At 39.2% G+C, this 27,452-nt stretch overlaps 1 protein-coding gene across 1 annotated transcript in view; it reads right to left on the bottom strand.

Annotated features, from left to right (window-relative positions):
• Positions 1-27,452, bottom strand: part of FRMPD4 (FERM and PDZ domain containing 4) — an 873,455-nt gene that overhangs the window by 213,057 nt on the left and 632,946 nt on the right. The window contains exon 3 of the mRNA XM_030807547.1: positions 17,508-17,624. Within this exon, the coding sequence (XP_030663407.1) occupies positions 17,508-17,624 (117 nt within the window). The remainder of the gene's footprint in view (positions 1-17,507; positions 17,625-27,452) is intronic.

Below are 27,452 nucleotides of genomic sequence, written 5' to 3'. Positions count from 1 at the left end.
ATTTACCAAGCAAATAGCAGAAAAAAGCAGGGGTTGCAATTCTAATTTCTGATAAAACAGACTTTAAACCAACAAAGATAAAAAAAGACAAAGGAGGGCATTATATAATGGTAAAGGGGTGAATTCAACAAGAAGAGCTAACTATCCTAAATATACATATGCACCCAATACAGGAGCAACCAGATTCATAAAACAAGTTCTTAGAAACTTACAAAGAGACTTAGACTGCCACACAGTAATAGTGGGAGAAGTCTCCCACTATTGACCCCACTGTCAATATTAGACAGAACATCGAGACAGAAAATTAACAAAGATATTCATGACTTGAACTCAGCTCTGGATCAAATGGACCTAATAGATATCTACAGAACTCTCTACTCAAAAATAACAGACTATACATTCTTCTCAGTGCCACATGGCACTTACTCTAAAATAGATCACATAAAGGGCAGTAAAACACTCCTCAAGAAATGCAAAACAACTGAAATCATAACAGCCTCTCAGATCACAGTGCCATCAAATTGGGACTCAAGATTAAGAAACTCACTCAAAACCACACAATTACACGAAAATTGAACAACCTGCTCCTGAATGACTCTTGGGTAACTAATGAAATTAAGGCAGAAATCAAGAAGTTCTTTGAAACCAATGAGAAAAAAGAGACCACATACCAGAATCTCTGGGACGCAGATAAAGCAGTGTTAAGTGGGAAATTTCTAGCACTAAATGGCCACATCGAAAAGTTAGAAAGATCTCAAATTGACTCCCTAATATCACAAATAAAATAACTAGAGAACCAAGAGCAAACAAACCCCAAAGCTAGCAGAAGACAAGAAACAACCAATATCAGAGCAGAACTGAAGGAGGTAGAGACATGAAAACACATTTAAAAAAATCAGTGAATCCAGGAGCTGGTTTTTTGAAAAAAATTAATGAAATAGACTGCTAGCTAGACTAATAAGAGAGAAGAATCAGATAAACATAATAAAAATAATAAAGGGGATATCACCACTGACCCCACAAAAATAGAAACAACCATCAGAGCATACTATAAATACCTCTATGCAAATAAACTAGAAAATCTAGAAGAAATGGAAAAATTCCTGTACATATACACTCTCCCAAGACTGAATCAGGAAGAAGCTGAATCCCTGAATAGACCAATAACAAGTTCTGAAATTGAGGCAGTAATAAATAGCCTACCAACCAAAAAAAAAAAGCCCAGTGCCAGATGGATTTACAGCTGAATTCTACCCAAGGTACAAAGAGGAGCTAGTGTCATTTCTTCTGAAACTACTGTAAACAATTGAAAAGGAGAGACTCCTCCCTAACTCATTTTATGAGGCCAGCATCATCCTGATACCAAAACCTGGCAGAGATACAACAAAAAAGAAAAACTTCAGGTCAATATCCCTGATGAACATCGATGCAAAAATCCTCAATAAAATACTGGCAAACCAAATCCCAGCAGCACATCAAAAAGCTTATCCACCACAATTAAGTTGGCTTAATCCCCAGGATGCAAGGCTGGTTCAACATATGCAAATCAATGAACGTAATTCATCACATAAACTGAACTAAAGGCAAAAACCATTTGATAACAGAGGTGGAAAAGGCCTTTGATAAAATTCAACATCTCTTCATGTTAAAAACTCTCAATAAGCTAGGTATTGATGGAACATACCTCAAAATAATAAGCCATTTATGACAAACCTACAGCCAGTATCATACTGAATGGGCCAAAGCTGGATGCATTCCCCTTGAAAACTGGCACAAGACAAGGATGCCCTCTCTCACCACTCCTATTCAACATAGTATTGGAAGTTCTGGCCAGGGCAATCAGGCAAGAGAAAGAAATAAAGTGTATTCAACTAGGAAGAGAGGAAGTCAAACTGTCTCTGTTTGTAGACGACATGATCCCATATCTAGAAAACCCCATCATCTCAGCCCCAAAGCTTCTTAAGCTGATAAGCAACTTCAGCAAAGTCTCAGGATACAAAATCAATGTGCAAAAATCACAAGCATTCCTATACACCAACAATAGACAAGCAGAGAGCCAAATCATGAATGAACTTCCATTCACGATTGCTACAAAGAGAATAAAACACCTAAGAATACAGCTAACAAGGGAAGTGAAGGACCTCTTCAAGGAGAACTAGAAACCACTGCTCAAAGAAATCAGAGAGGACACACACAAATGGAGAAACATTCCATGCTCATGGATAGGAAGAATCAATACCACGAAAATGGCCATACTGCCCAAAGTAATTTATATATTCAGTGCTATTCCCATTGAACTACCATTGACATTCTTCACAGAATTAGCAAAAACTACTTTAAAATTCATATGGAACCAAAAAGGAGCTCATATAGCCAAGACAATCCTAAGCAAAAAGAACAAAGCTCAAGGCATCACTCTACCAGACTTCAAACTATATTGTAAGGCTACAGTAATGAAAACAGCATGGTACTGGTACAGAAACAGACACATAGACCAATGGAACAGAATAGATATCACAGAAATATGACTGCACATTTACAATTATCTGATTGTTGACAAACCTGACAGAAACAAGCAATGGGGAAGGAATTCCCTATTTAATAAATGGTGCTGGGAGAACTGGCTAGCCATATGTAGAAAATTGAAACTGGACCCCTTCCTTACATCTTATACAAAAATTGACTCCAGAGCGATTAGAGACTTAAATGTAAAATGCAAAACTATATAAAATCCCTAGAAGAAAATCTAGGCAATACCATTCAGGACGTAGGCACAGGCAAAGATTTCATGATAAAAACATCAAAATCAATTGCAACAGAAACAAAAATTGACAAATAGGATCTAATTAAAGAGCTTCTGCACAGCAAAATAAACTATCATCAGAGTGAACATACAACATATAGAATGGGAGAAAATTTTTGCAATATATCCATCTGACAAAGGTCTCATATCCAGAATCTACAAGGAATTTAAACAAATTTACAAGAAAAAACAACCCTATTAAAAAGTGGGCAAAGGATATGAACAGATGCTTCTCAACAGAAAACATTTATGTGGCCAAGAAATATATGATAAAAAGCTCAACATCACTGATCATCAGAGAAATGCAAATCAAAACCACAATAAGATATCATCTCATGCCAGTCAGAATGGTAATTATTAAAAAGTCAAGAAACAACAGATGCTGGCAAGGCTGTGGAGAAATAGGAATGCTTTCACGCTTTTGGTGGTAATGTAAATTAGTTTCAACCATTGTGGAAGACAGTAGGGCAATTCCTCAAAAACTTAAAACCAGAAATACCGTTTGACTCAGCCATCCCATTACTGGGTATGTACCCAAAGGAATATAGATCATTCTATTATAAAGTTACATGCACACATATGTTCATTGCAGCAATATTTACAATAGAAAAGACATGGAATCAATCTAAATGCCCATCAATGATAGACTGGGTAAAGAAAATGTGGTACGTATACACCCCAGAATACTATGCAGCCATAAAAGGGAATGAGATCATGTCCTTTGCAGGGACATGGATGGAGCTCAAAGCCATTATCCTCAGCAAACTAATGCAGGAACAGAAAACCAAAGACCACATGTTCTCACTTACCAGCAGGAGCTGAAAAATGAGAACACATGGACACAGAGAGGAACAACACACACTGGGGCCTGTAGTTGGCGGTTGTGGGGGAAGGGAGAGCATCAGGATAAATAGCTAATGCATGTGGGGCTTAATACCAAGGTGATGGGTTGATAGGTGCAGTAAACTACCATGGCAGATGTTTACCTGTGTAATAAACCTGCATGTCCTACACATGTATCCCAGAACTTAAAAAATATGTTCATAGCATACTATAGTCTACTGAATGTGCAATAACACTGTGCCTTAAAAAACAATGTACACACCTTAGTTAAAAATACTTCATTGCTAAAATGTGGCAACAATTGTCTGAGCCTTCAGCAAATCATAATCTTTTTGCTAATGGAAGATTTTGCCTTGGCGTTGATGGCTGCTGACTGTTCAGGGTGGTGGCTGCTGAAGGTTGGGTGGCTGTGGCAGTTTCTGGATACAGTATTCTTTGTCACTTCCTTCTGGCCTGTAAGTTATCTATTGGTAATTCCACTGATAAACTTATGGAAGCTGTTTTGTATGTGATGAATTATTTTTCTCTTGCTGCTTTCAAGATTCTTTGACTTTGACTTTTGATAATTTGATTACAATGCATCTTCGTGTGGGTCTTTTTGAATTTATCCTGGTCGTAGTTCTTTGAGCTTCTTGAATTTGTATGCTCATTTTTTTCCTCAAGTTTGAAAAGTTTTTGGCCATTATTGGTTCAAATAACACTTACTCCCTCTCTTTTTGTTCTGGGACTCCCATCATGCATATAATGGTTTACCTGTCAGTGTCCATAAGTCTCTTAGGCTCTCTTCACTTTTATTTTTTTCTTTTTAATCCTCTGACTTGATTACTTCTAATAATGACTTCTAATAATCTGTCTTCAAGTTTGTTTGTTTTTTCTGTCAAATCCAGTCTTCTTTTGAAACCTCTTGAATTTTTTTCTGTTCTGTTATTATATTTTTCACTTCCAGAATTTGTTTGGTTCTTCTTTATAGTTTGTGTCTCTTTGTTGATATGATTATTTTGTTCATGCATCATTTTCCTGAATTTATTTAGTTGTTTATCTGTGTTCCATTTTAGTTCACTGAGCATGTTTAGTACAGTTACTTTACATTCTTTGTGAGGGAGAATTAGTCTGTGTTTCTTTAGGGTCAGTTTCTGGAGTTTTATTTTGGCACTTTGATTGGGCCAGGTTTTCCTCTCTCCTAGTATGCCTTGGGATTCATTGCTGCTGTTGTTGAGACTTGGGCATTTGAGAAACAACCACCTCTCCTAGTCTTTATAGACTGACTTTGTGCAGGGAAAAATCTTCACGGATTAGCTCCGCTATAAATTCTAGGACCTTGCCAAACTTTTTCTAAGGATATGCTGTCTTCTCTGCGTTTGTGTCTATGCTTTTAAACATCTCCAATTTCCTAAGCAGCTTGTTGTTTCTGTTTCTTCTTAGAAGCCTGTGAACATTCTGCTGGTGTCTGCCTTTGGAACTGCAGCTATAACATGCCATGAGGATCATGTCTTGTTTTCAGCAGCTTCCAAACAAGGCCACCAGTGCTTCACCAAGTCCCATCAGTGCTCTGAGTAACGTAACTCAGGAACCAGTTCCTTAGGCAGCCTCCAGACTAACCCAAATGCTAGATGCATGGTCTGCTCTTTTGTTTTCATCCTAAAAGAGGATTCCCAAGGTGGGAGGTTTCCTGTTAGTTGCACTATGCTAAATCAGATAGGGAGAGAAGCATTGATAACAGGTATGCAAAACTTTTTAAAAGTTTCCTTTCTTTTCTGCTGGAATTCCTTCTTGGTTTTACATTGGTCTAGATGCTGTAACTTTTCGACTGGTCTTTAGAATTCTCACAAAGTTATTCTGGTCAATAACTTGTTAATTTTGTGGCTCTGTGGGAGAATGAGGAACTGAAGCTTCCTAGTCTGCCATCTTGCTGACATTATCCTGTTTTGTGTATTTCTTATGTCTGACATTATTTTAGAACACTTTTAGATTTGCAGAAAAATTACAGAGTACAGAGCATTCCTGTATATGTGGCACTCAGTTTCCCCTATGGTTAACATCTTACATTAGTGTGGTACATTTGTCACAATTTATGAACCAATATTGATACATTATTATTAACTGAAGTCCATATTTTATTCAGATTTCTTTAGGTTTTACCTAATGTCCATTATTTGTTCCAAAATTCCAACCAGCATAGCATATTATATTGAGTTGTCATGTATCCTTAGGCTCCTTTTGGCTGTAACAGTTTTATCACTTATTTTTTAGGTACATAAACCAACAAATTATTTTTATCATTGAAGCCAAATTGATTTAGAATTTTTTTGTTGCTTGTACCTCACAGGATTCCCAGATGATACAGATTTCTAGTCCAAACACATTGTTGTATAATGAGAAAAGTGAGGCCAACAGTGTCCCAGTGATAATCCACCATCACAGAGCTAACACTGAAAGAGCTGGGATTTTACCCCAAGTGTTTTTACTCTTATTTCTGTGCTTTATTATTCTATGCCACTTGTTGCTAAAATACACTGCAACCACACTATTTCCAGAAAGATAATTTTATTGCATCTTGAATTTCTGATAAACAGCCACACTAACATATGAATTGGTGACAAGGTTTTGATAAACGTTTAGTGTCTTATTATAAAATATAGGCTTTACTTAAATGCCTAAATTCTTATAATTTTTTTTATTTCCATAGGTTATTGGGGAACAGGTGGTGTTTAGTTACATGAGTAAGTTCTTTAGTGGTGATTTGTGAGATTTTGGTGCACCCATCACCCAAGCAGTATACATTGTACCCTGTTTGTAGTCTTTTATTCCTTACCTGCTTCCCACTCTTTCCTCTGAGTCCCCGAAGTCCATTGTGTCATTTTTATGCCTTGACATTCTTATGAGTGAGAACATATGATGTTTGGCCTTCCATTCCTGAGTTACTTCACTTAGAATAATAGTCTACAATCTCATCCAGGTCGCTGTGAATGCTATTAATTCATTCCTTTTTATGGCTGAGTAGTATTCCATCATATATATATACACCAAAGTTTCTTAATCCACTTGTTGATTGATGGGCATTTGGGTTGGTTCCACGTTTTTGGAACTGCGAATTGTGCTGCTGTAAACATGCATGTGCAAGTATCTTTTTCGTATGACTTCTTTTCCTCTGGGTAGATACCCAGTAGTGGGATTGCTGGATCAAATGGTAGTTCTACTTTTAGTTGTTTAAGGAATCTCCATACTGTTTTCCATAGTGGTTGTACTAGCTTATATTCCCACCAGCAGTGTAGAAATGTTCCCTGTTCACTGCATCCACGTCAATATCTACTATTTTTTTGGTTTTTTGATTATGGCCATTCTTGCAGGAGTAAGGTGTATCCCACTAAATGCCTAAATTCTTTTTTTTTGTTTTTGAGACACAGTCTTACTCTGTCGCCCAGGCTGAAGTGCAATGGTGCCATCTCGGCTCACTGCAATCTCTGCCTCCTGGGTTCAAGTGATTCTCCTGCCTCAGCCTCCTGAGTAGCTGGGATTATAGGCATGCACCACCATGCCTGGCTAATTTTTGTATTTTTAGTAGAGATGGGGTTTCACCCTGTTGGTCAGGCTGGTCTCAAACCCCTGACCTTGTGATCTGCCTGCCTTGGCCTCCCAAAGTGCTGGGATTACAAGCATGAGCCACTGCACCCAGCTAATGCCTAATTTCTTCTAGTGACATTTCTACGTCAGTAATTTAAGAAGAGATACTCACTGATTTGTGTATCAGCATTTTCCCTCATGGCCCACTGAATATAAGGCTTCAGAAAGAGGCTTATTCACCCATCCATCCATTCATCCACCCATCCACTGATACAAACATACATCTAAACATCTATTCGACAAATACTTATTAACTGCATACTATTTCCCAGACAATATTCTAGGCAGTGCAAACTGATCTTTGTTGGTCTCCTTTATCTCCTGTAGGAGAATAGTCATGAGTCTCCAGTAATTTCTGGACCAAAACCAAATGGTACCAACATATTCAACTCATTAATCCTTTACCCTTTTGGGGGTTTTATGTAGGAATGTGGGCTTGATAATGTGGGAAACTGAAGTTTAAATGTTGAGCTTAAAAAAAAAAAGAAAGAACCACCTGAGGAACCTCCCATGAGCTTGGAGCAAAAGGAGAATGGTGTTATAGAAGCTGAGAGAACAATCTAGAACAGAATATCACCAAAAATGAGTTGAGAACATTTACACAGCAGCCTTATAAAATTCCACAATGATAATAAGCAAGATTTTTCCAAAACACTATGGACAATTAACTTTTTGAAAGTACAATGGGGCTGTTTTTCTGTCGACCATTAGTTAGAGCAAATTGCTATGTAATTTTCACCTTCCTAATAATTATTTGCACTTGTATTCAGCATTCCATTGTGACTGGGCTGCCCCCTGCTATCATTTCCTGTCCTCTGTACCCCTCCCACAAAGGTGCTGGTTAGAGGGGGAGAGCAGCTGCAAACCCTGTGATTGATTAGCAGACCTCCTCCCTGTGAACACCCACCAAAAGGAAGGGAGGGGTCATGGCGTTTTCATATTAAAAGTTGTACTTCTCTGGTGAATTTTGACATTGTTCCTAGAATAACCTTTAAGGTAGGTCATAGGTGTCAGAGCTATGCAAGAACTGCATGCTGACATAAGACACGTCATAGAGCTTTCTGGCAACAAGTAGGACAAACTGGGGCTCTGAGGTCCATTTTTAGCTCCCTGCAACCTCAGAAAAGTCATTTTACTAATCTCTGCCCTAGTTTCTTTCAAACATAAAACACGTGTCAGCTCCTCATTTCATGGGAAGGTTTTGAAAATTTGTCAATTAGTGAATTAAAAATATAAGAATGGGCTCAAATGGATGATGTTTTAGAGTAGGGATTGGCAAAGTACTATATAGCTCATGGGTCACATCCGGCCCCCAGTCTGTTTTTATAAATAAAGTTTTATTGGAACACAACCATGTCCATTTATTTACATGTTTCCTATGACTGCTTTAACACTACCACGGCAGACTTGCACTGTTGAGTCATAACAGAGACCACATGGCCTCCAAAGCCTAAAATATTTACTATGTGACCATTTACAGAAAAGGTTTGCTGACCTGGATTAGAGGATTACCTTGGGGGTGGGGGAAGAAAAGTATATATCTTTTTGTGAGAACACCTATCCTTGACAGGGCATGGAGATTGCTTTCTGAGGGAGTCAACAGCTAAAAGCAATCATTCCTCTTTGCTAAGCCTTTATTGAGAAGGCCATGTGAGAAATGATTTTTTAAAAAGAGTCAAGAGGTGAGGTTGGGAGGTGATGGCTAAAGGCTAATGAGTTTTTAACAGACATGACCTTCTAAGAAACATGAATGATCAAGGAACCCTGCCATATCCTTTCTTACTTGTGTTACTTCTCTGTATTAGCCAACCACTTACACTGAAAACGATGACAGAAGGAAAGGGAAAGATAGGGCAGCCCACTGTTCTTTTCCTTTCAGTTCTCCCTTACTCACCAGTGAGCCAAAGGGGAGGGAGTGTTAGTAGGATGTGCTCATATTAAGAAGTATAATAAAAACAATTGAGTTAGTTGTGTGCAGCATTTCTACTGTTCTGATTAGAATGAAAGACATATGCATGTATAAGCTATGAAATACAAATTGTATCGTTTCAGTGATTCTTCAGACAAGTTAATGCTCTTATATTTTCATCTGAAACTTTCATCATACAAGGATGATCAGTAAAATTCCTGCTAATAATTTAAAATTTTCATGTGTCTTATTATGAAATGTCATTAAATAGGCCTGCTGCAGTGGCTCACGCCTGTAATCCCAGCATTTTGGGAGGCTGAGGCAGGCAGATCACGAGGTCAAGAGATTGAGACCATCCTGGCCAACATGGTGAAACTCCATCTCTAGTAACAATACAAAAATTAGCTGGGCGTGGTGGTGCGTGCCTGTAATCCCAGCTACTCAGGAGTCTGAGGCAGGAGAATCTCTTCAACCCAGGAGGCAGAGGTTGCAGTGAGCCGTGATCATGTCATTGCGCTCCAGCCTGGCGACAGAGAGAGACTCCGTCTTAAAAAAAGTCATTAAATAGGAAATAAAAAACTCTATGACATGTTGACAGAGAGACCACAGAAGAAGGGGAAAAGCTTTACATTTTCATACCTTTTCCAGCACTTTTATCCTGCTTTTTGAACAAGGGGCCTGCATTTTCATTTTGCAACAGGTCCTAAAAATCATGGAGCAAGCCCCATGTGTTCAGCGGCACCCCTTAAGGTCAAAAAGCATTTTTGAGTTTCTCCCAGCCTTCCCAACCTGAACACCTAATGCCAAACCTGTGTTTATGGAGCAGCTGGATGGCATGCTCCGTGCAGCAAATATGTGACATGGCTACTCTTGACTCAGACTGATCTGAGTGTTCACTGGCTCTAAGAGTACTGTGATCTCTTATCATCCTTGCAATTGAAGGAGCTCTTCACCAGAAATTGGCCATTAATAACAAGGCTTTATTCAAGCTTTGAGAGGAGCTACAGGATAAGAGCTTGGCAGGAACTGCAGTTTCTCACCTTTTGGTGGACCACAGTATGGCACTTCTGTCACCAACCCTCCTGTCTCAGTTGCTCTCCCTTTTTTTCTTTCCTTTTTTTTTTTTTTGAGATGGAGTTTTGCTCTTGTTGCCCAGGCTGGAGTGCAATGGCACGATCTTGGCTCACCGCAACCTCTGCCTCCCAGATTCAAGCGATTCTCCTGCCTCAGCCTCCCAAGTAGCTGGAATTTAAGGCATGTGCCACCATGCCTGGCTAATTTTGTATTTTTGGTAGAGACAGGGTTTCTCCATGTTGGTCAGGCTGGTCTCGAACCCCTGACCTCAGGTGATCCGCCCACCTCGGCCTCCCAAAGTGCAGGGATTACAGGTGTGAGACACTGCTCCTGGCCCTGCTCTCCTTCTTTTTTTGATTTTTTTTTTTTTTTTTTTTTTTTTTTTTTTTTTTTTTTTTTTTTGAGACGGAGTCTTGCTCTGTCGCCCAGGCTGGAGTGCAGTGGCGCAATCTCGGCTCACTGCAAGCTCCGCCTCCCAGGTTCACGCCATTCTCCTGCCTCAGCCTCTCCGAGTAGCTGGGACTACAGGCACCCGCCACCATGCCCGGCTAATTTTTTGTATTTTTAGTAGAGACGGGGTTTCACCATGGTCTCGATCTCCTGACCTTGTGATCCGCCCGCCTCGGCCTCCCAAAGTGCTGGGATTACAAGCGTGGGCCACCGCGCCCGGCCTCCTTCTTTTATGCTGGAGTGCAGACAATACTGAAAAGACACCAGCCAGCAAGGTGATTCTATGTCCTCTTAAGCTCAGCCAATTTACTTGGCAGCAACACCCACACCCCCATGTGGCATTTGGCACAGGCCAGAATTTCTGCCTGTGCCCCAGCCTTAGGCGATAACATCAAAATTGCTCTCTGCAAGGGTTGGCTCAATCTAGAAAGAAGAGGTCCAGAGGCCACTCAAAAAAATCAAGGGTGGCAGGCAGCCCCAAGCTAGTATTTCAATTACAGGCTGTGATGGAAACCTGGTCCTCCAGGTGCTTCTCCTTTGCACAGGTTGGCCATCCCTGTGATACTGAATGGACTTTGTGACCCACCTCCTGCACATCCCTAGGGGCTATATACAGCACAGGAGAAGAAAGAGGCGACCCAGTGCACTAGCTAACCTGCTGTCCACAGCTTGGCCTGAATGTGCATGCCCCAACTCTGTTATAGTCAAGTGGCCCAAGGAACTTCAGATAATTACAATCCCTCCAGATACTCTGGCCTGCTGGACAAATAAGGAGAGCAACTCAGGGATTTGTCCTAGAGTGAAGGCCAGATTAAGTAAGCCAGCAAAGTTTCAAGAAGAAATGCACAGGGAAAATGAAACAGCCTCCGAAACAGGAGAAGTTTGCCTAGCACAGCTCTTTGTGCCATATGCCAAATTAGATCTGGAATGATAGAGTCATTTCAGAGCTTTTCTGTTAAAAGCCCTTCCATCAACTCTGCAAACTTACCTTCCAGCTGGGAGCAGTGATTATTAACTCAGCAGATAGGTGCTTTGTCAGATTCAAAAGAAAACAAATCTGCTCCAATGAAGGGAATAAACAGCCCCTGATGTTCAGCCTGGGAAGCTTTTGTATTGACAGGGCATAATTACCTTTCATTTCATGTAATGATACTATCATATTGACTTCATTCCCCCCATTCCAAAATTACAATATACTTTCCTCCTCGTGACTGGATGCTTGGGATCCAGGAACTCATTGAACCAAATGACATTTGCTCTTGCCATGAGGCAAGTATTTGCTTTTTATGCAGAACCCATCATGTGTACTCAAAAGCAACATATTTTATTTAAGAATTGTTCATCAAAAACACCCACAAAAAATGAGGCAAACTGCCTGTTTTCTAACATATTGCTAGTTATTAACTCTTTGGATGCTTATAAACCTCACAGAATAACAGAGTAACCCATCACCAAGAGATTTCTCTTATTTCCTTCATGGGCACAACTGTTAATTTCCACAAAGACCTGCAGCATTTTATTGGCAGAGACAAAAGATAACAACTTGTGTAATCTCTCAGATCAATTTGTCCTTTGTTAGGTGTGTATTTAAAACGTAGGCTTGATAAAGTAGGAAATTGGTGTCTGCTCCAAATATAAAAAATATCACAGGGGATGATGGGCACAACCACAATATCCACATCCCAACTGTACACCTTAACTCTTCTTGATATTTAAAAACAATTTTAGAGAAGAAAAAGTTTAAGGGAATTCACCACAGAGTAACAGATAAAGGGACTCCACAGAATAACAGTAAAAGTCTCATGAAATCTTGTAGTAAAAATCAAGAAAAAAATATCCAAAGAATAGCCCTAGAACTACCAAATAATATCTGAAGATAACCTATTAGAGTGGGTAAATACTTTGGGGCTCCCACAGAAGAATGAGGTAAGGCTTTTCTATTTCTAATTTCCATGATGACAGAATCCTATCATGTTGACTTGACTGTCTTCTGCTGTGGTTGATAAGAAAGGGCACACAAATTACTTGTATTTATTCAGATTATTATTTTCTATAGATAGATAAGCCAAAAATACATTCCACATTGACCATGGAATAGATTGGCAGATGGGAATGACTAAACTACTCCCAAGTTGAGCCAAGCCCATACTGGAGAACAAAGTGGAAGTTTCCACATCTCATTACTAATCTCCACTCTTCAGGATTCAGAGTTGAATTATTCTGCATTAAGGAGATAGTAACTCAGTTTAATTGCCCACCGTGGGAATTGCTGGTAGAATAATAGAACAGCATGTCTTGTCCAATCCTCATACAGGGCTACTTTTTGTGTACACAGGATGAAGGTGGCCAGGAAGCCAGCAGGCCAACAAGAAAAAGCCTCTTAAATTTATAACTTGAAAAATCAGGCCATGTGTTTCGGAACTAATCCTCCAGTCTCCTCTCCAACCCCCATCTCTATCCCCAGACTCTGACTTGGCTCATCATAATAATCTATTTGGCCAGCTAGTATTTTAATATTTATTTTGCTCATGTTTAATTTTTTCCTGTAATTTACAAAACCAAAGTTCCAGATTTATGAATCATGGTACTTTTGCATTAACTCTCCCTACCTTCACAGTCAAACAAGCATATTTTTACCCAATTTAACTAAAAAATGGTGTTCCTCATTCTCTGACTTTTAAACATGTATTTTTAAAATACCTTATCTTGTGTTATCCAAACCAGAACACTTTGAGAGCAAAAGGAGGTGCTGTCTAATTACTTCAGAATGATACCCATAAACCAGGACTCTCCTGCGTGAATGTGATTGTATAGTCACTCATCTATAGTCTGTATCTGTATCTAGTCATCTATACCCATATCCATATCTATAGCTCTATCATCTATACCTATAGTCTATATCCATCTATATATCTATACCCATCTATATCTGTATTAATACGTCAATGTCTATATTCTCTATCATCTATATGTATATCCACATCTATATCTATTTCTATATCTGTATCTATGATTGGATCTATAATATATCTATATCCCTCTCCATCTATGCCTACATCTAAAGTTATTATTAATTGATGCTGTTATTGTAACAATCACCTTAGAGTATCTCATTTTCTCTGTTTCTCTTCATTTCTCTTTCTCTTCATCTCTCCCTCTTTTATCCATTTCTCACTGGGACACGCTCTCCCATGACTCTTTCCTTTTCCTTGTAGTTTCTTTCTTTCCATCTGTCTTCCTCCCTTTCCCTGCTCTGCTCTCTCTTAACTGGTAATAATAAGGAACTGAGAAATTTTAAATTTGCATCTATCGTATTTCTTAAACAATGTTTTCTGTTCCTTAAAACTGCACTTCATATTTCTCCAAGAATATCAACAAAAGTTGTTCTTTCTCATAGGCTGAGTCTCAGTTTTACCATCCGGAAAAATGGAGTTAATCATTTCTGTGTTCAAGCCAAATAAATGACATCATGTGTTGACAAGTGCTTTACAGCAGCAACCATAGCTGTTCATTAGAATTACCTGGGGAGCTCCTGAGACTCATTATTTCCAGGCTCAACCCCAGACCCAGGCATCAGGATTTTTTACTGATCCTCAGTCTATTCCAATGTGTGGCCAAGGTTGAGAACCATTAGTTTGCAGCCTATATGGTATTGTAAAAACATGTATTAGCATGTGTTTATTGCACCCTTCATTTAACCCCGTGAATCAGTAACTCTATAGATAACAGGTTACCCAGCCCTATCCTAAATAATTGGGTATGGAAGAGGGAAGATGAAACTTGAGCACATTTTGAACTCTCCTGGGCCACGTTCTGAAAGACTCATTATGTTAGAATTATCTCATTATTTAGTTGTTAGACTCTAACTTTGAACACATAAAAGCCAACTTCCTCCCATAGCTTTGTCTGTCACTTGGAATACTTGTACCTCCATCAAAAACAGTTGTCTGATGTGGGTCATTATTTACATCCTAAGACGAGATAAACAAAAAAGAAAACATCTAAATTTCTCTTCCAAAAAATATGCAAGAGAGTGAAAAATTCAATGCAAAGGTGCTAATTACTAACCATAGATTAATTTTCAAATTGTCCCTTTAACTTCTAAAACTAATGAGTACAGAAATATTCCACACTGCAAACCTGGGCTCCCGAGAACTATGATAATTAGAGTACCTCTTTGTAATAAACATTACCTAGTAAGTTAAAAAAAAAAAGGAAAGAAAAAGAATGATTGTCATTATTTATAAAACTCATTAGTGATAAAGCACAAACACTTTCCGAAGAAATACTGTTGTTGACATCTTAAAACTTTCTCTGAGAGGACTGTAGAAACTTACTTTTCAAGTAAAATGAAACCGCATGGATTTGGAAAAATGACACTGGTGACTTTGGTTTTAAAACTTGCCATTTAGTAATCAGTGCAGGTTTCTCTGTTAAGCTGCTGATTTGCTCTTATGTTTTAACAGTGGGCATTAGGCCAGTGTAAATGTTAAACTGACACCCAGTCTGGCTCTTAATGTCAGTGATGCTAATGGTAATGCATGAAGGCAGAGCTAGCTGACGTTCCCAGAACCTCTAACCAGTTGGCCTCAGTTTGGGTTTCCACCTATTGATCGAATGACCTGGAATGTATGGGAACCCAAATCCAACCAGGGGAAAAGAAACATCTGTTTTAATCAGAGAAGTCTGATGCATACCTTCATAAACCCATAATCCATATCTTTTAAAAATTATATTTCTTCAGCTGAAAATTTTTATTGTTTTGAGTCAAAGCATCTAGGTCACCTTAACTGAGCCAACTGCACACGGTCATAGCCGTGTTACAAAATAGATGGTACAATATAATATTAAAAAAATACCATCTTCCTAGCAGCCTAAGGGACTTGGACAAATGGTATGAAATTATGAATTCAAAATCTGGGGTTTGAGCCAAACTATTGGCCTTTCTTCTAATCTTTGAGGATTCTGGGAGGCTCTGCTCCCACTGCCATTCCTATGATAGTATCTCTGTGAGCGTATCCTTAGGAAAGCCTTGGAAAGCCAGGGGGCCACTTTCCAGTCATGTTCAAGGGCATCCTGGATCTTCCCGGGATGGACCCAGGAGTCAAGTACCTCAGAAACAAACTGTGCTCTGAAGGGGTGAGAGTCCTGTGCAGCAGCAATTCTAGGGAAGGAGAGAGATTTGGGCTTCAGACACTGAGAAACTGTCCACAACACTCACATGTGTTGTCCCTGTTGCTATTTTCCAACAATCCTCACTTGTATGTGGTGGTGGGCGGGGGTTGGTAAAAAAGATCAAATCCCCTAGAAACAATCTTGGCAGATATTTTTTATAAAAATGACCCCTCACCTCACGGTGATCCAGTGTTTGCCTAATCAGTCCATAATCAACTTGGCTGGAACAAATAATGTAGCATGTGGTTGTGAAATAATTTTTTTTTCTGGCCTCCAATCTCTGCTCTATTATAATCAGGATAGAACCAACCACGCTTCCTGATTTCAAATCTGTTTCATGAATTTCTTATAATTAAGGATATTTTGCTCAGGTTGGAGAAAAAGGGCAGTATGGACTCTTGCCATTTTGAGAAATATAAATGCTGTTTTCACAAAACTGAAAAAAAAAAAAAAAAAAAAGACCACTCTGCAGCCACTCCAAGAAACGGTTTAGTGGTTCCTCAAAAAGTGAAACACAGACTTTAATTTTGACCCGGCAATTCCATATGTTCCAGGAACTCCACGCCTAGGTATGTGTCCAGAAGAAGTGAAAGCAGGGACTCAAATCGATGCTTGTACACCAGTGTTCATAACAATACCAGTAACAATAGACAAAAGGTGCAAACAACCCAAATGTCCATTAACAGATGAATGAAGAAACAAAATGTGGTCTATCCACACAAGGGAACATTAAAAGGAAAAACTTCTGACATGTGCTACAGCATAGATGAGCCTGAAAACGTTATGCTAAGTGAAAGAAGTCAGAGACAAAAAGATAATATGTAATTTCACTTGTATGAGGTCCCTAGAGCAGATAAACTTAGAGAGACAGAAAGTAGAATAGATGTCACCAGGGGGTAAGGGGAGGGAGGAACTGGCAGTTATTGTTTAATGGGTACAAAGATTCTTTCAGGCATCATGAAAAAGTTCTGGAAATGGATTGTAGCGAATGGCTGCACAACATTGTGGATGTACTTAATGCCACTGAATTGTACGCCTAAAACTGGTTAAAATGGTAAATTTCATGTTATCTTTCTCTCTTTTTCTCTCTCTCTCTATACCACAATTAACAAAAAACCAGAGCACCACAAAAATCTAAAACCTAAGCCACTGTTAGCGTGAGAAATTTACAATAAAACAGATAATGTACATAATCCTTTTAGCTGATTTTTAAAAAATTACAGATAAGAAAGTAACATTCCTCTCTTGACCACTCCTAGAGAACCTTGTAAATGAAATTCTTGCATGTCCAACTTCGGTTGTTAGTGTCAGGCAATGAATACGACTTGGCCTAATATTTAACAGCGGAAACTTTTGCTCTGAGCCGGGCTTACCATGCTACACAGTGAATTGTCACTCAACGATGGTGCCTGTCCAAGAATGAAGCAACCCAACATCACAATATATAGAAATATAAATGTATAGAAATAAATATATAGAAATATAAGCAGCTGGTTTCAGAGATCCAGCTGCTTTAGTAATGGCCTCTAAATGCCTATGAGTGGCTCATTTAAGTATGTTCATTCTCATAAATAAAGATAAAGAAGTCCATTGGCCAAGGATTCTATTGTTCATGCCATCTGTTTAACCTACTTGATGAAGTAGTCTCGCCCATCTCGATTTGCCGTCATCTCCCATCCATAGGGCGGCACCTGGCTCAAGCCCCAGGTTCCTGAGGGAGGCGGCCAGCCTGAAGACTTCGTCCTGTGGCTGGAAAAGAAAAAAAAAAGCATCATTACACCTGACTCCTGAACATTCCTTCTGAGACAAACTGTGGAAGAAGAATGTGACTTGCTCCTCTTAGATTGGGCAAACCCCCAATTTACGTTGCAACAAAAATCGACACATTATCTTTTACAATTTCTAGTTTACAACTTCAATTCAGCAGCAAAATGAAAGGGCAGGTTCTGGAGAATTTTCTAGGTGCCTGCCTTTCCAAGATCAAGAAGAAAGAGGAAGTAACTCCACGTGACAAGCAGTAGCAATAGTCACAGTCTGTAACCAGAGGCCTGAGCCTGGTTTCTGAAGCATCACTGAATCCTGGCTAAGCCTCCTCAGCCCAGGACCTGCAGAAATTCCTCCTTGCCCTCATGAATGCCCAAGACTTCCTCAGACCTTAACCACACTTCGGAAGGAAGTAAATGATGCTATCTTAGGATGGCTCAACATCCCTCATCACTTGGTCCTTTCACTTCAGATGAAGTTACTCACTGCATAGCCTGTAAAAGCCTTTGGGTGGTTCCAAATCCCAGGCTGGCACCACCAAAGCTGGTGGCAGGGAGCAGTGATGATGCTTTCAGGGACTCACAGTCTCAGCTACCCGTGAGCCCATTGCAAAGAGGAAACAGCACTCCCTGCAGTCAGATGACCGCAGAGCAGGCACCCTTCCCCCAGCCTGGTGCCTACCCAGGCTAGTGAGTGTGGCAGGGGCTAACACAGCTGGGCACTCTCGCACTAGGTGCACCCTGAACAACCTCATGTGGTGGCTCTTCTGCAGCAACATCCAAAGCAGAGGTCTCGGCCTTTCAGACTTGTAATTCCCCAGGATACTGGGCAACTTATCCCTCCCCAGCCCAGCCCTTCCAACACCTCTAAAGTGAAACAAGCCCATTTCCTGCATGTTTTCTGCAGATGAACTATTTTGCATAATTTTAACCACCTCCATTCCTTTTCCTTAACTTCCTTTCCATTTTCCTACAGCCTTCATAAAGGATGTAGGAACGGTTTTTTTGTTGGAAAAAAAGTGTTCACAAATTTAATACTGGTCTGGTAAATGTAGAATGCCACCATAGGATTATTTGTGGCCCATTGACTACTAAAAGACATGGCAAGCATTTTGTTCCTTTTCTTTGCACAAAAGTCAGCAGTGGCAATTTTCTCTGGTGTTTTTTTTTTTTTAAATGTGCTGCTTCCCTGCAGTGAGAGAACACATGAATTTGCTACCCTGAGGTACTATTAAGACAAACACACACATACAAAACCAAAACAACCCACCAATTTCTCTACACTAGTAGAGAATGCATTTGAATGCTTTCTAAGGTGGTATCAAGAAAACAAGTACTTACAGGTATGAACACAGTCTATTCTATTAAAAATGTTTCCAAAAGCAATAGTACAGTTAGAAATGGCACAAAGAATATCCTTGTGAGTGAAAGGAGGCCTGTGTAGAGAATGCAACAATTTATTCTGGCTTACTCAATTATGTACGGTATCAGAAAGGTTATCTTCCCCAGAGGAGGCTAACTTATTAAAAACAAATAAACTGTCTTTCCTTTCCTTTCCTTTTCCTTTTCTTTCCATTCTTCTTCCCCTCCATGAAATCTTAATCACTAAAGGAAAGACACAGGCTTCCTAATATAATTTACATGTAAAATATAGCATTATAGTAACGAGTTGGAAGAAGCCTGAATTTGATTCTAAACTACATTGTCCTGTACAGTATGTTCAGGAAGCAGCTAACAACCATTTAGCAAGATGTTTTCAAATAAAGCCTCTTGTCATAAAATACCAAATGAAGTGCCAATACTGGAAAACTCTACAAATGCAAATCAAGTGAATCTAGCTCAAGGAGCATCCCCTGACACAAAACAAATAATTGAATAAGATCAAACATGGCTACGTGTCTGTTAAGGTGTTGACAGAAAAATACATGGATCTGAAAGGCCTTAATATGATTTAGCAAATTAAAAGGGCAAGTGGGGGAGAAAAAAAACACCCTTTGTAAGTATTTATCTATAACAATCTTGAGAAAAGTTAAGGACCCAGGTCATAATTGCAGAGGGATTTGGCTCCGGCTCCTATGCAGTGTGATGACTACAAGTCCAGCCCTGACAACGGCCAGTATGAGGATTTCAGGCAGTCATAATCCAAGGCTTTATGTACTTCCCAAATTGAGCTGAAAAGAAGCACCTGGCAGCACTTGTTAAATATACAGATTACCAGGTCCCAGAAATGATGATTATGATTCAGCAGGTCTGGATTAGAACAAGAAATCCATGAATAGGCGTGAATGCATTGAAACAAGTAATTCAGATGATTCTTGTCTTCAGGTAGGGTTGCCAGATTTAGCCACGAAGCAAAGCCAAACAAAAATATCCACTTAAATTGAATTTCAAATAAACAATGAATAATTTTTAGTATAAATGTTAGTATAATTTTATTGTAATATATAGGATATACTTATACCAAAAAGTAATGTTATTATTTATTGAAAATTTAAATCGAAGTAGGCATTCTGTATTTTTTAACTGGCAACCATGGGGTTTGGGAAATACTAGTTCTTGCTACCCCAAGCTTAGGCTGAGATCTGGTAGCATGGATACTACCTTGTGGTTTGTTAGAAATGCAGAATCTGCATTTTCTTGAGATCCTCATAGAATTTATATACCCTGGAAAGTTTATGAGGCATCACCCAAATCAGTGGTTTCCAATGTGATGCCTTACTGCACGTTGGAATCCCCCGTCGAGGAACTTGTAAACTACGGATGCTTGGAACCAAAGCCAAGCCATTGAGTCTGAATATCTGGGGATAGGGCCTAGGTATTGGTATTTTATACCACCCAGGTCAGCCAAAGTGGCAACCCACTGCTCCAAGTAACTCTATCTTTATTATTATTATTATTATTATTTATTTTTAGCTGACGAGGTAGGAGAGGAAGGGTGTGGTGATCAGGAGCAGACATGCTGGAGCAGAGAGTTTGAGAAGCATAGTCCCAGGACCAGCAATAGCGGCATCACCTGGGAATTTGAGATGTAAATTTTGGGGCACCACCCAAGACCTACTGAATCCAAAATTCTGGGGTGATGGGGGTGACCCAGCAATCTGTGTTTAACAAGCTTCCACACAATGGGGATGCCCACTCAAGTTTGAGAAACACTGGGTTAGAACCAGACTCTCTTCAATCCAGGCTCTGCCGTTTATTTTCCACGACCTTGAACAAGTTACTTCATCTCCCTAACCCCCTCAGTTCCAGTTACTCCTTGGTGAAATGATGACAATAGGACCCATTGGGAGAATATTAAGTGAATTTTGTAAAGTACTCAGTATGTGCTATAAAGTCTTTGCTAAATAACTATAATATAGGACTTTGGGTGGTTGTGCAAGTATAAATGGCTTTAATCCATCCTCAGAACAGAAAGACAGTGAGAGGCTCGGTCATCTATTCTTCTCCATTCTGGCAAGAGCAGGGCAAGAAGGGTCTTAACCAAGCAGTCACACCTTCCCAGAATGTCAGAAGGTGATAAGTTCAGCCATTCTCAAGGCAGAAGGAAACATCAGAAAGTTTTTTACCAGAAATCCCAGCTGTGTGATCCTGGGTGCACAGTGTCCATTTCCACCGGTCTCAGGCAAGGCCTTGAGAGTTCTTGCAATTCTCATGTCCTGTGACTTCTATCTGAGAGCATGGCTGTGTGAACCACTTTCAAACACTTAGCTCAGCCTTAAAAATAGCGACCTACATTGGCAGGGCTATTTAAGTCACTTCAGAAACTCCCAGCGACTGACTGAACTGGTTTGTAACTTTGTGCTTTACCCATCTATTGTTTGCAACAGATTGAAACCTTCCTGGACAAAAAATATCTTCATACTTGATAGGAAATGAGAGCAGCTATGAATGGTACAGACAAAGTTGTGGAACTATTTGTGTTGCAACCATTAGTGGAAGCAACCCATGGTTTCTTCCTGCGTTCATGCCTCTAAGTCCTGGACAAAATCTTGATGGCCAGCTCGCCCTAGGAGAAGGCAGGCTTTCAGGAGCCACCTGAAGGCCTCTTTGGCATTTGAGTTTCCTTAGAAACATGGCAGTATCAGAAAAAGGGATGCCGTAGGGGAGAAGGAATGTGAGGTCAGGTTCCAAAGTCCCGAGTCAGATTCAAATTCTGCCACTTACTAGATTTGTGACCCTGTGCAATTTACTCTAAACTCTCTGTACCTTATTTTCATCACCTGTAAAGTAGAATTATTCTAACTCACTGTTTTTCATTTGGGGCGATTTTACCCCCAAGGGACACTTAGCAATATCTGGAGATTTTTGGTGGTCACAACTGAGGGGAGGAGGAGACTAGGCATATTGCTAAACATCCTACAATACACAGGACAGCCCCTCAAAAGATAGAACTATCTGGCCAAAATGGCAATAGAGCCAAGATGAAAAAACCCTGCTTAGCTCATAGGACTGTTACAAGAAGATAATGTAATTAATGCACGATTCTTAGTATAGTACCTGGTATATAGCAGGTTCTCAATAAACTTTAGTTGAATAAAACATAAAACCAAGCATTCTCAAGGTTTCTGCTTAGAGTCTAATAGTGATAAATACAACATATCTTTATATCAGAGGGAAAGAGTTCAAATCCCAGGTTTGCCACTTAACAGGTTGGCTTTTCTGGGTTTTAGTTTTATGTGTAAGATGGAAATAATAACAACTAGCTCACAGTGATGTTATGCAGATAAATGAGATACATAAAGCCCTAAAGTACAATGCTTGACTCATTTAGAATAGTCTCATCAAATGGTACATTGTGTTGTAAGCAGCAATGGTCATACTAATAAGAGTAGCACGCAGCATTTCTAAGGATATAACTGCTTAGGATACTCACAGGCCTGCCTCAGCACGCAACAGGCGCCTGCATTACTATTTCCCTTTCAAAGATGAAGAAACTGAGACACAGAAAGACTGTATAACTAGCCTAATAGGGACAGCAATCTACTGAGCCCTGAGACTTTCTACTCCAAACTCCATATTACTTACACCATGCCACAAATAAGTGTGATAACAACTTATCATCTTTCTTATGTATCTGGTCATATTTTGGACAGGTAGCCAGGATTAAGCTGCATCCTTTGAGACTTGGTGTTGAGGAATGCATTATCTTCATTTCAGATACGGGAAAACCAAAGCTAAAGCTCTATGCATTCAGTCATTCATCGGTGACATTGCATGATACTATACAGGTCTAACAAAATAAAACACGATCCAGAATTTTATCATTCTTATCTCTTTGGACTCACAAAGATTATTTTCAGACTAACCCAAGGTTATATAGCATTCTCATTTAGCTTGCTGTAAATGGTGGTTGGATTATAGAACCCCAAACCCTACAGATACCTCAAGGTATCCTAAGATAGTATTTTACATTTGTAAGCAGATGGTATTCAAGGTATGTTTCGGGTTGACATGCAGTGTGGGTTAAGGTAAGGAAGTGGAGAGGTGTGAGGAAAATGAATGATAATAGATGGTTCTAGATGAATTTAACAAGCTCCAAGTTTTGAAGACAGCCATGTTTCTTTTGTGCCCAGCTTGATATGTCCCACTGGGGTTAGTAGAGGTTCCCTGGCATGACCCTCAGGGAGAAACTGTCCTGTACAGTTTCTTGCCCCCATGAATCAGTAAGGAACCAGCTAACCAGGTCTTTTCATTCCATTTATTCGTGCTGTAGACACACAGATAGGTCCTGAATTAGGCTGCTTTCTCTTCTCCCTCAGAACATAACTTTCTCCATTAAATCAAGCTTCAGTACAGTAGTCAAAGTATTTTGATCTCATACAACAGGTAACAGCTTTTCATTCTACTGTTCGTTATTAGCAGGTTTTGGCACAGGTACATGTGAGGAAAGCTACATTAATAGCCTGAAAATAACTTCAAAGCCCCACAGATAGAAGTAAAAATCATCCTACCAACTATTTTTAAGATGTCACTTTTGTTATGACAAGGAGGACAGGAAAATATAGTAAAGGGGGAAAAGCACACAGTTAAAAACTACTTTAAATATTAATGCCAAGCCTCATGAAAGCAGATACTCAAAAATATATTCATTACGAAATCATTTTAATCAAGAAGAAATGTATTATTAATCAAGAGTTTCACTATGGTAAAAGACATTTGACTGTATATTTTAACAACCAAATTGAAATACTTTTCTGATTATTTTCATCTGATTCATTACATGATTTACCAACCCACACAATAAAATCAATTATGTAGTTATACATCTATGAGTTTCAGCACAAGCCTCTCATAGCTTGTTGAGTTAGTTATGTTTCTTAATTAGGTATCAGGGAGAATTATTAGGATAATTAAATCTGGGTTAACTGGTCTTCTTCCAAAAGTTTCTACATACAAAGTTCAGCCTCACTTTGTGAACAATCCAGTGACAGAATCCAGATGTCCTCAGGGTCTGAGGCCATGTATCTATAGAGTCCCCAGACGTCACATGCAGGGGTTGCCATTAAAGTTAGATGCAGCCCTGCCTCAAATTGGACATTTGAATTTTGTACTGTGCATTTGCATCTCTTAGTCACTGAATTCTCCAACTCTGTAAATGTGGAAGGACAATTATAAGGACAATATAATTAGCATGATATTGTTGAGGAGATAGCATAGTAGAATGGCTAAGATTCATTGCTCAGGGAGGCATTACAGAGCTAAATGTGGGAACCGTCAACAGGTCAAGTCTTGAGCTCCTTCTGCTAGAATGCTGTTGTACCTGTTCATGAGTTTGTAGCTGTTATTATACTTCCCAAGCATATGATGCCAGGTGGTAGGCTGGGCACTCACCCTTGGGGGGATGGACAATGTCCTTACCTTTCTATCAGTATTACTCAGACTAGTGCCAGGCACATGATAGATGTTCAAATGGGAATTGAATTAATAACTGAATCCAAGCTACATGATGATACTGGCACAGGATGTTAGGATTAAAATTGTAGTTCTCTGCCTTTGAGTGGGTAAGAATACATGTGTGTTGAAATGCCATTTGTTGAATAACTGCTGTCAGGCACTGTTCTAGGCACTTTCACAGATTCTTTCTTTTTAATCCTTAGAACAGCTCAACAAGAGGGGTGGTTTGCTACTACGTCAGCTCATCCAATAATGGAATAGCATTCAGACATTAAACCAAAGTTGTAGATGAAGACCGACTGCCATAGGATGTAGTTAAATGAACAAAGTTGGTTACAAAAAGCGTGTGCACCACGTGATCCACCTTGTAAAAAAAAAAATCTGTGTGCATAGGCAAAGAAATACAGTCTGGAAGAATGGGTACACTGTGGTTAAATCTGGGTTGTGAGATTAAGGCGGTTTTTTAAATTCTTGCATATTTAAATTTTGTGTATTTTATATTGTGTATTTAAATTTTGTGTATTTCCTATAGTGAATATATATTACTTTCATACTTAGGATTTTATTTTAAACAAATGAAACTAGAAAACCGTTATGATTTCACATGGATTCTTGGTGGAATCACTGGAGAAATTGTAGAGAGGAAGTACTGAAGGTGTGAAAACATACAGTGCTGGTGTGGCTCTAGGAAAACACATTGCCATATATTGCCCGGAGTGCATTTTGGCAATTTAGCTAAATTTAGCAACCTCTATCCAAACTGAAAGTGAGCATACACTTTGTCCTAAGTGTTCATCAGTATAAAACATGGCACAACCACACAAAGGAATACTATGCAGCCGTAAAAAGAAGGAATGAGGAAATTGTTTAGGTACTGATTTGGGAAGACTCTGAAGATACATTAAAACAAAAAAAATCAATATGCAGAAATATGTACAACCTGCTACTACTTGTGTAAAATCAGGGAAGAATAAAGCAGAAAAAAAGGCCAAAGCATGGAGTCTAGATTCAGACAGAGCTGCATTTGAACACTGATGCCACCTCATAGCCTCTGTGTGAGCTTAACCAGGTTCCTTATCCTTGTCCAAACATCAGCTTTCTCCTCTGAAAACTAGGACTAATACCAACCATCCTGTTGAATTGTTGTAAGGACTGTATGACATAGGTGATCAAAAGCTGCTATCATTATTACTTGCACACATTCTTTAATGCATTTAACAAATATTGATTGAGTGCCTAGTTTGTACCACACGCTGTTCTAGGTGCTTGGAATGCATCAGTGAATAGAATAGACAAAACCAGAGTTATTGACATGTAAAATAAACACCAGTGATCACCTAACTTAGACTTTTTTCTTCTAGCCTAGCATCTACAATGCTTTGAGTGTGTCCCCCAAAGTTCACGTGTTGGAAACTTGATCCCCAATGCAGTGGTATTGGGAGGTGGTGGGACCTTTAAGAGGTGTTTAAGTCATGAGGGCTCCACCCTCATGAATGAATTAATGCTGTTATTGTGGGAATGGTTTGTTATAAAAGGGGGAGTTTGGCCCCAGAACTATGAGAGGTAAATTTTGCAAGTTTCCATGGTCAGTCTCGTACTGGATATAGCAACCCTATAGTATACAGTTCTGCTGTGTGGGATAGAATGTAGTCTGAGAGCTCTATTTCTCTTTTTCAAGCATCCAGTGCCCTCATGACATTACATTTGCTCATTCACTCATTCAAAACGTTTCATTGAGGACTCTTGTATCAGTCCTTTTGTTAGGACTAGAGCTGTGACAAGCAGGTAGGGTGCTTGCTTTCCTGGACACTTACGGGACTTATAACATTGTTGAGGAAGGCAGGCATCATAGCTCACCCAACCTGGACGTTGTCCTGGCTCTGGGTTGTCCCCTGAATCCTGAGCTTTAATTGAAACTTCTCAGTTAGGAGTTCATGCTGGGAAATTCAGGAGAGAGGGAAATCTTCCTTACATTCCTCAAATTATCCCACACAGACAACAATTTAACCCATACCAATCATTAAATGCTTTTTCCTGCTTCATTTAGGACCCAGTCTGTTGCCTTTAGCGGTAATATGGAACCTGTATATTGCTCTCAGGACCCACCAAAAGCATCATGTCATAGAACTTGACAGTGATTACAGAGTTAATGAAACACAGCGTTGTTGAATCTGCCAAATGGCCTAATCTAATTTTCAAATGTGTTGTTAAAACACTTTTGCAAACACTCATCATTTTAAGAGATAACATTCATCTTCACATTTCACTTATTTATGGATGACTCATAACCTAATACTGCTACTCACCAAGCTTAGCCAAATCCAACTGGCTTCCCTTGAACATGTATACGAAATATTCAAACATTTTCTGATTTAGCTATTCATTGTGAAGATTATATTCTCACTGTTGGGGACATGCACATGTATTTTAATTATTTTTTAATTTTATGGGTTAACATATATTTATCTAGACTGTAGTTTACTTAATCTTCTTGACTTTGCCTAAAAACTTAGAATCCTAAAAGTCTATCTATTTAATAGTTATCTCCCATTCCATTAAGTTCTTAAATTTTTTCTGAGTAAGAAAACCAAAATATTTCCTAAAAACTATTCTGAGGAGGCTAAGTTCTAAGTCTACCATTGATAGTAGGGATCAGCAAATTTATGTAAAGATAGTAAATATTTTCAGATTCATGAGTCATAAGCTCTTTGTACCAACTATTCAACTCCACCATTGTATCAAAAGTAGCCATAGACAATATGGAAACTAATGGACATGGCTGTGTTCCAACAAAACTTCATTTACCAAAACAAATCCACATGTGGCCTTCGAGCCATAGTTTGCTGACCTCTGATTTATAGTGTCACCTTGAGAAAGTCATTTATTTTTCTGCCCTTCTATTTTCTTATTTTTAGAATGA

This window comes from Nomascus leucogenys, chromosome X (assembly GCF_006542625.1).
Source record: "Nomascus leucogenys isolate Asia chromosome X, Asia_NLE_v1, whole genome shotgun sequence".
Taxonomy (NCBI): Eukaryota; Metazoa; Chordata; class Mammalia; order Primates; family Hylobatidae; genus Nomascus; species Nomascus leucogenys.
Note: the sequence above shows the minus strand (reverse complement) of the source record. Positions and strands in the feature narration are given on the sequence as shown.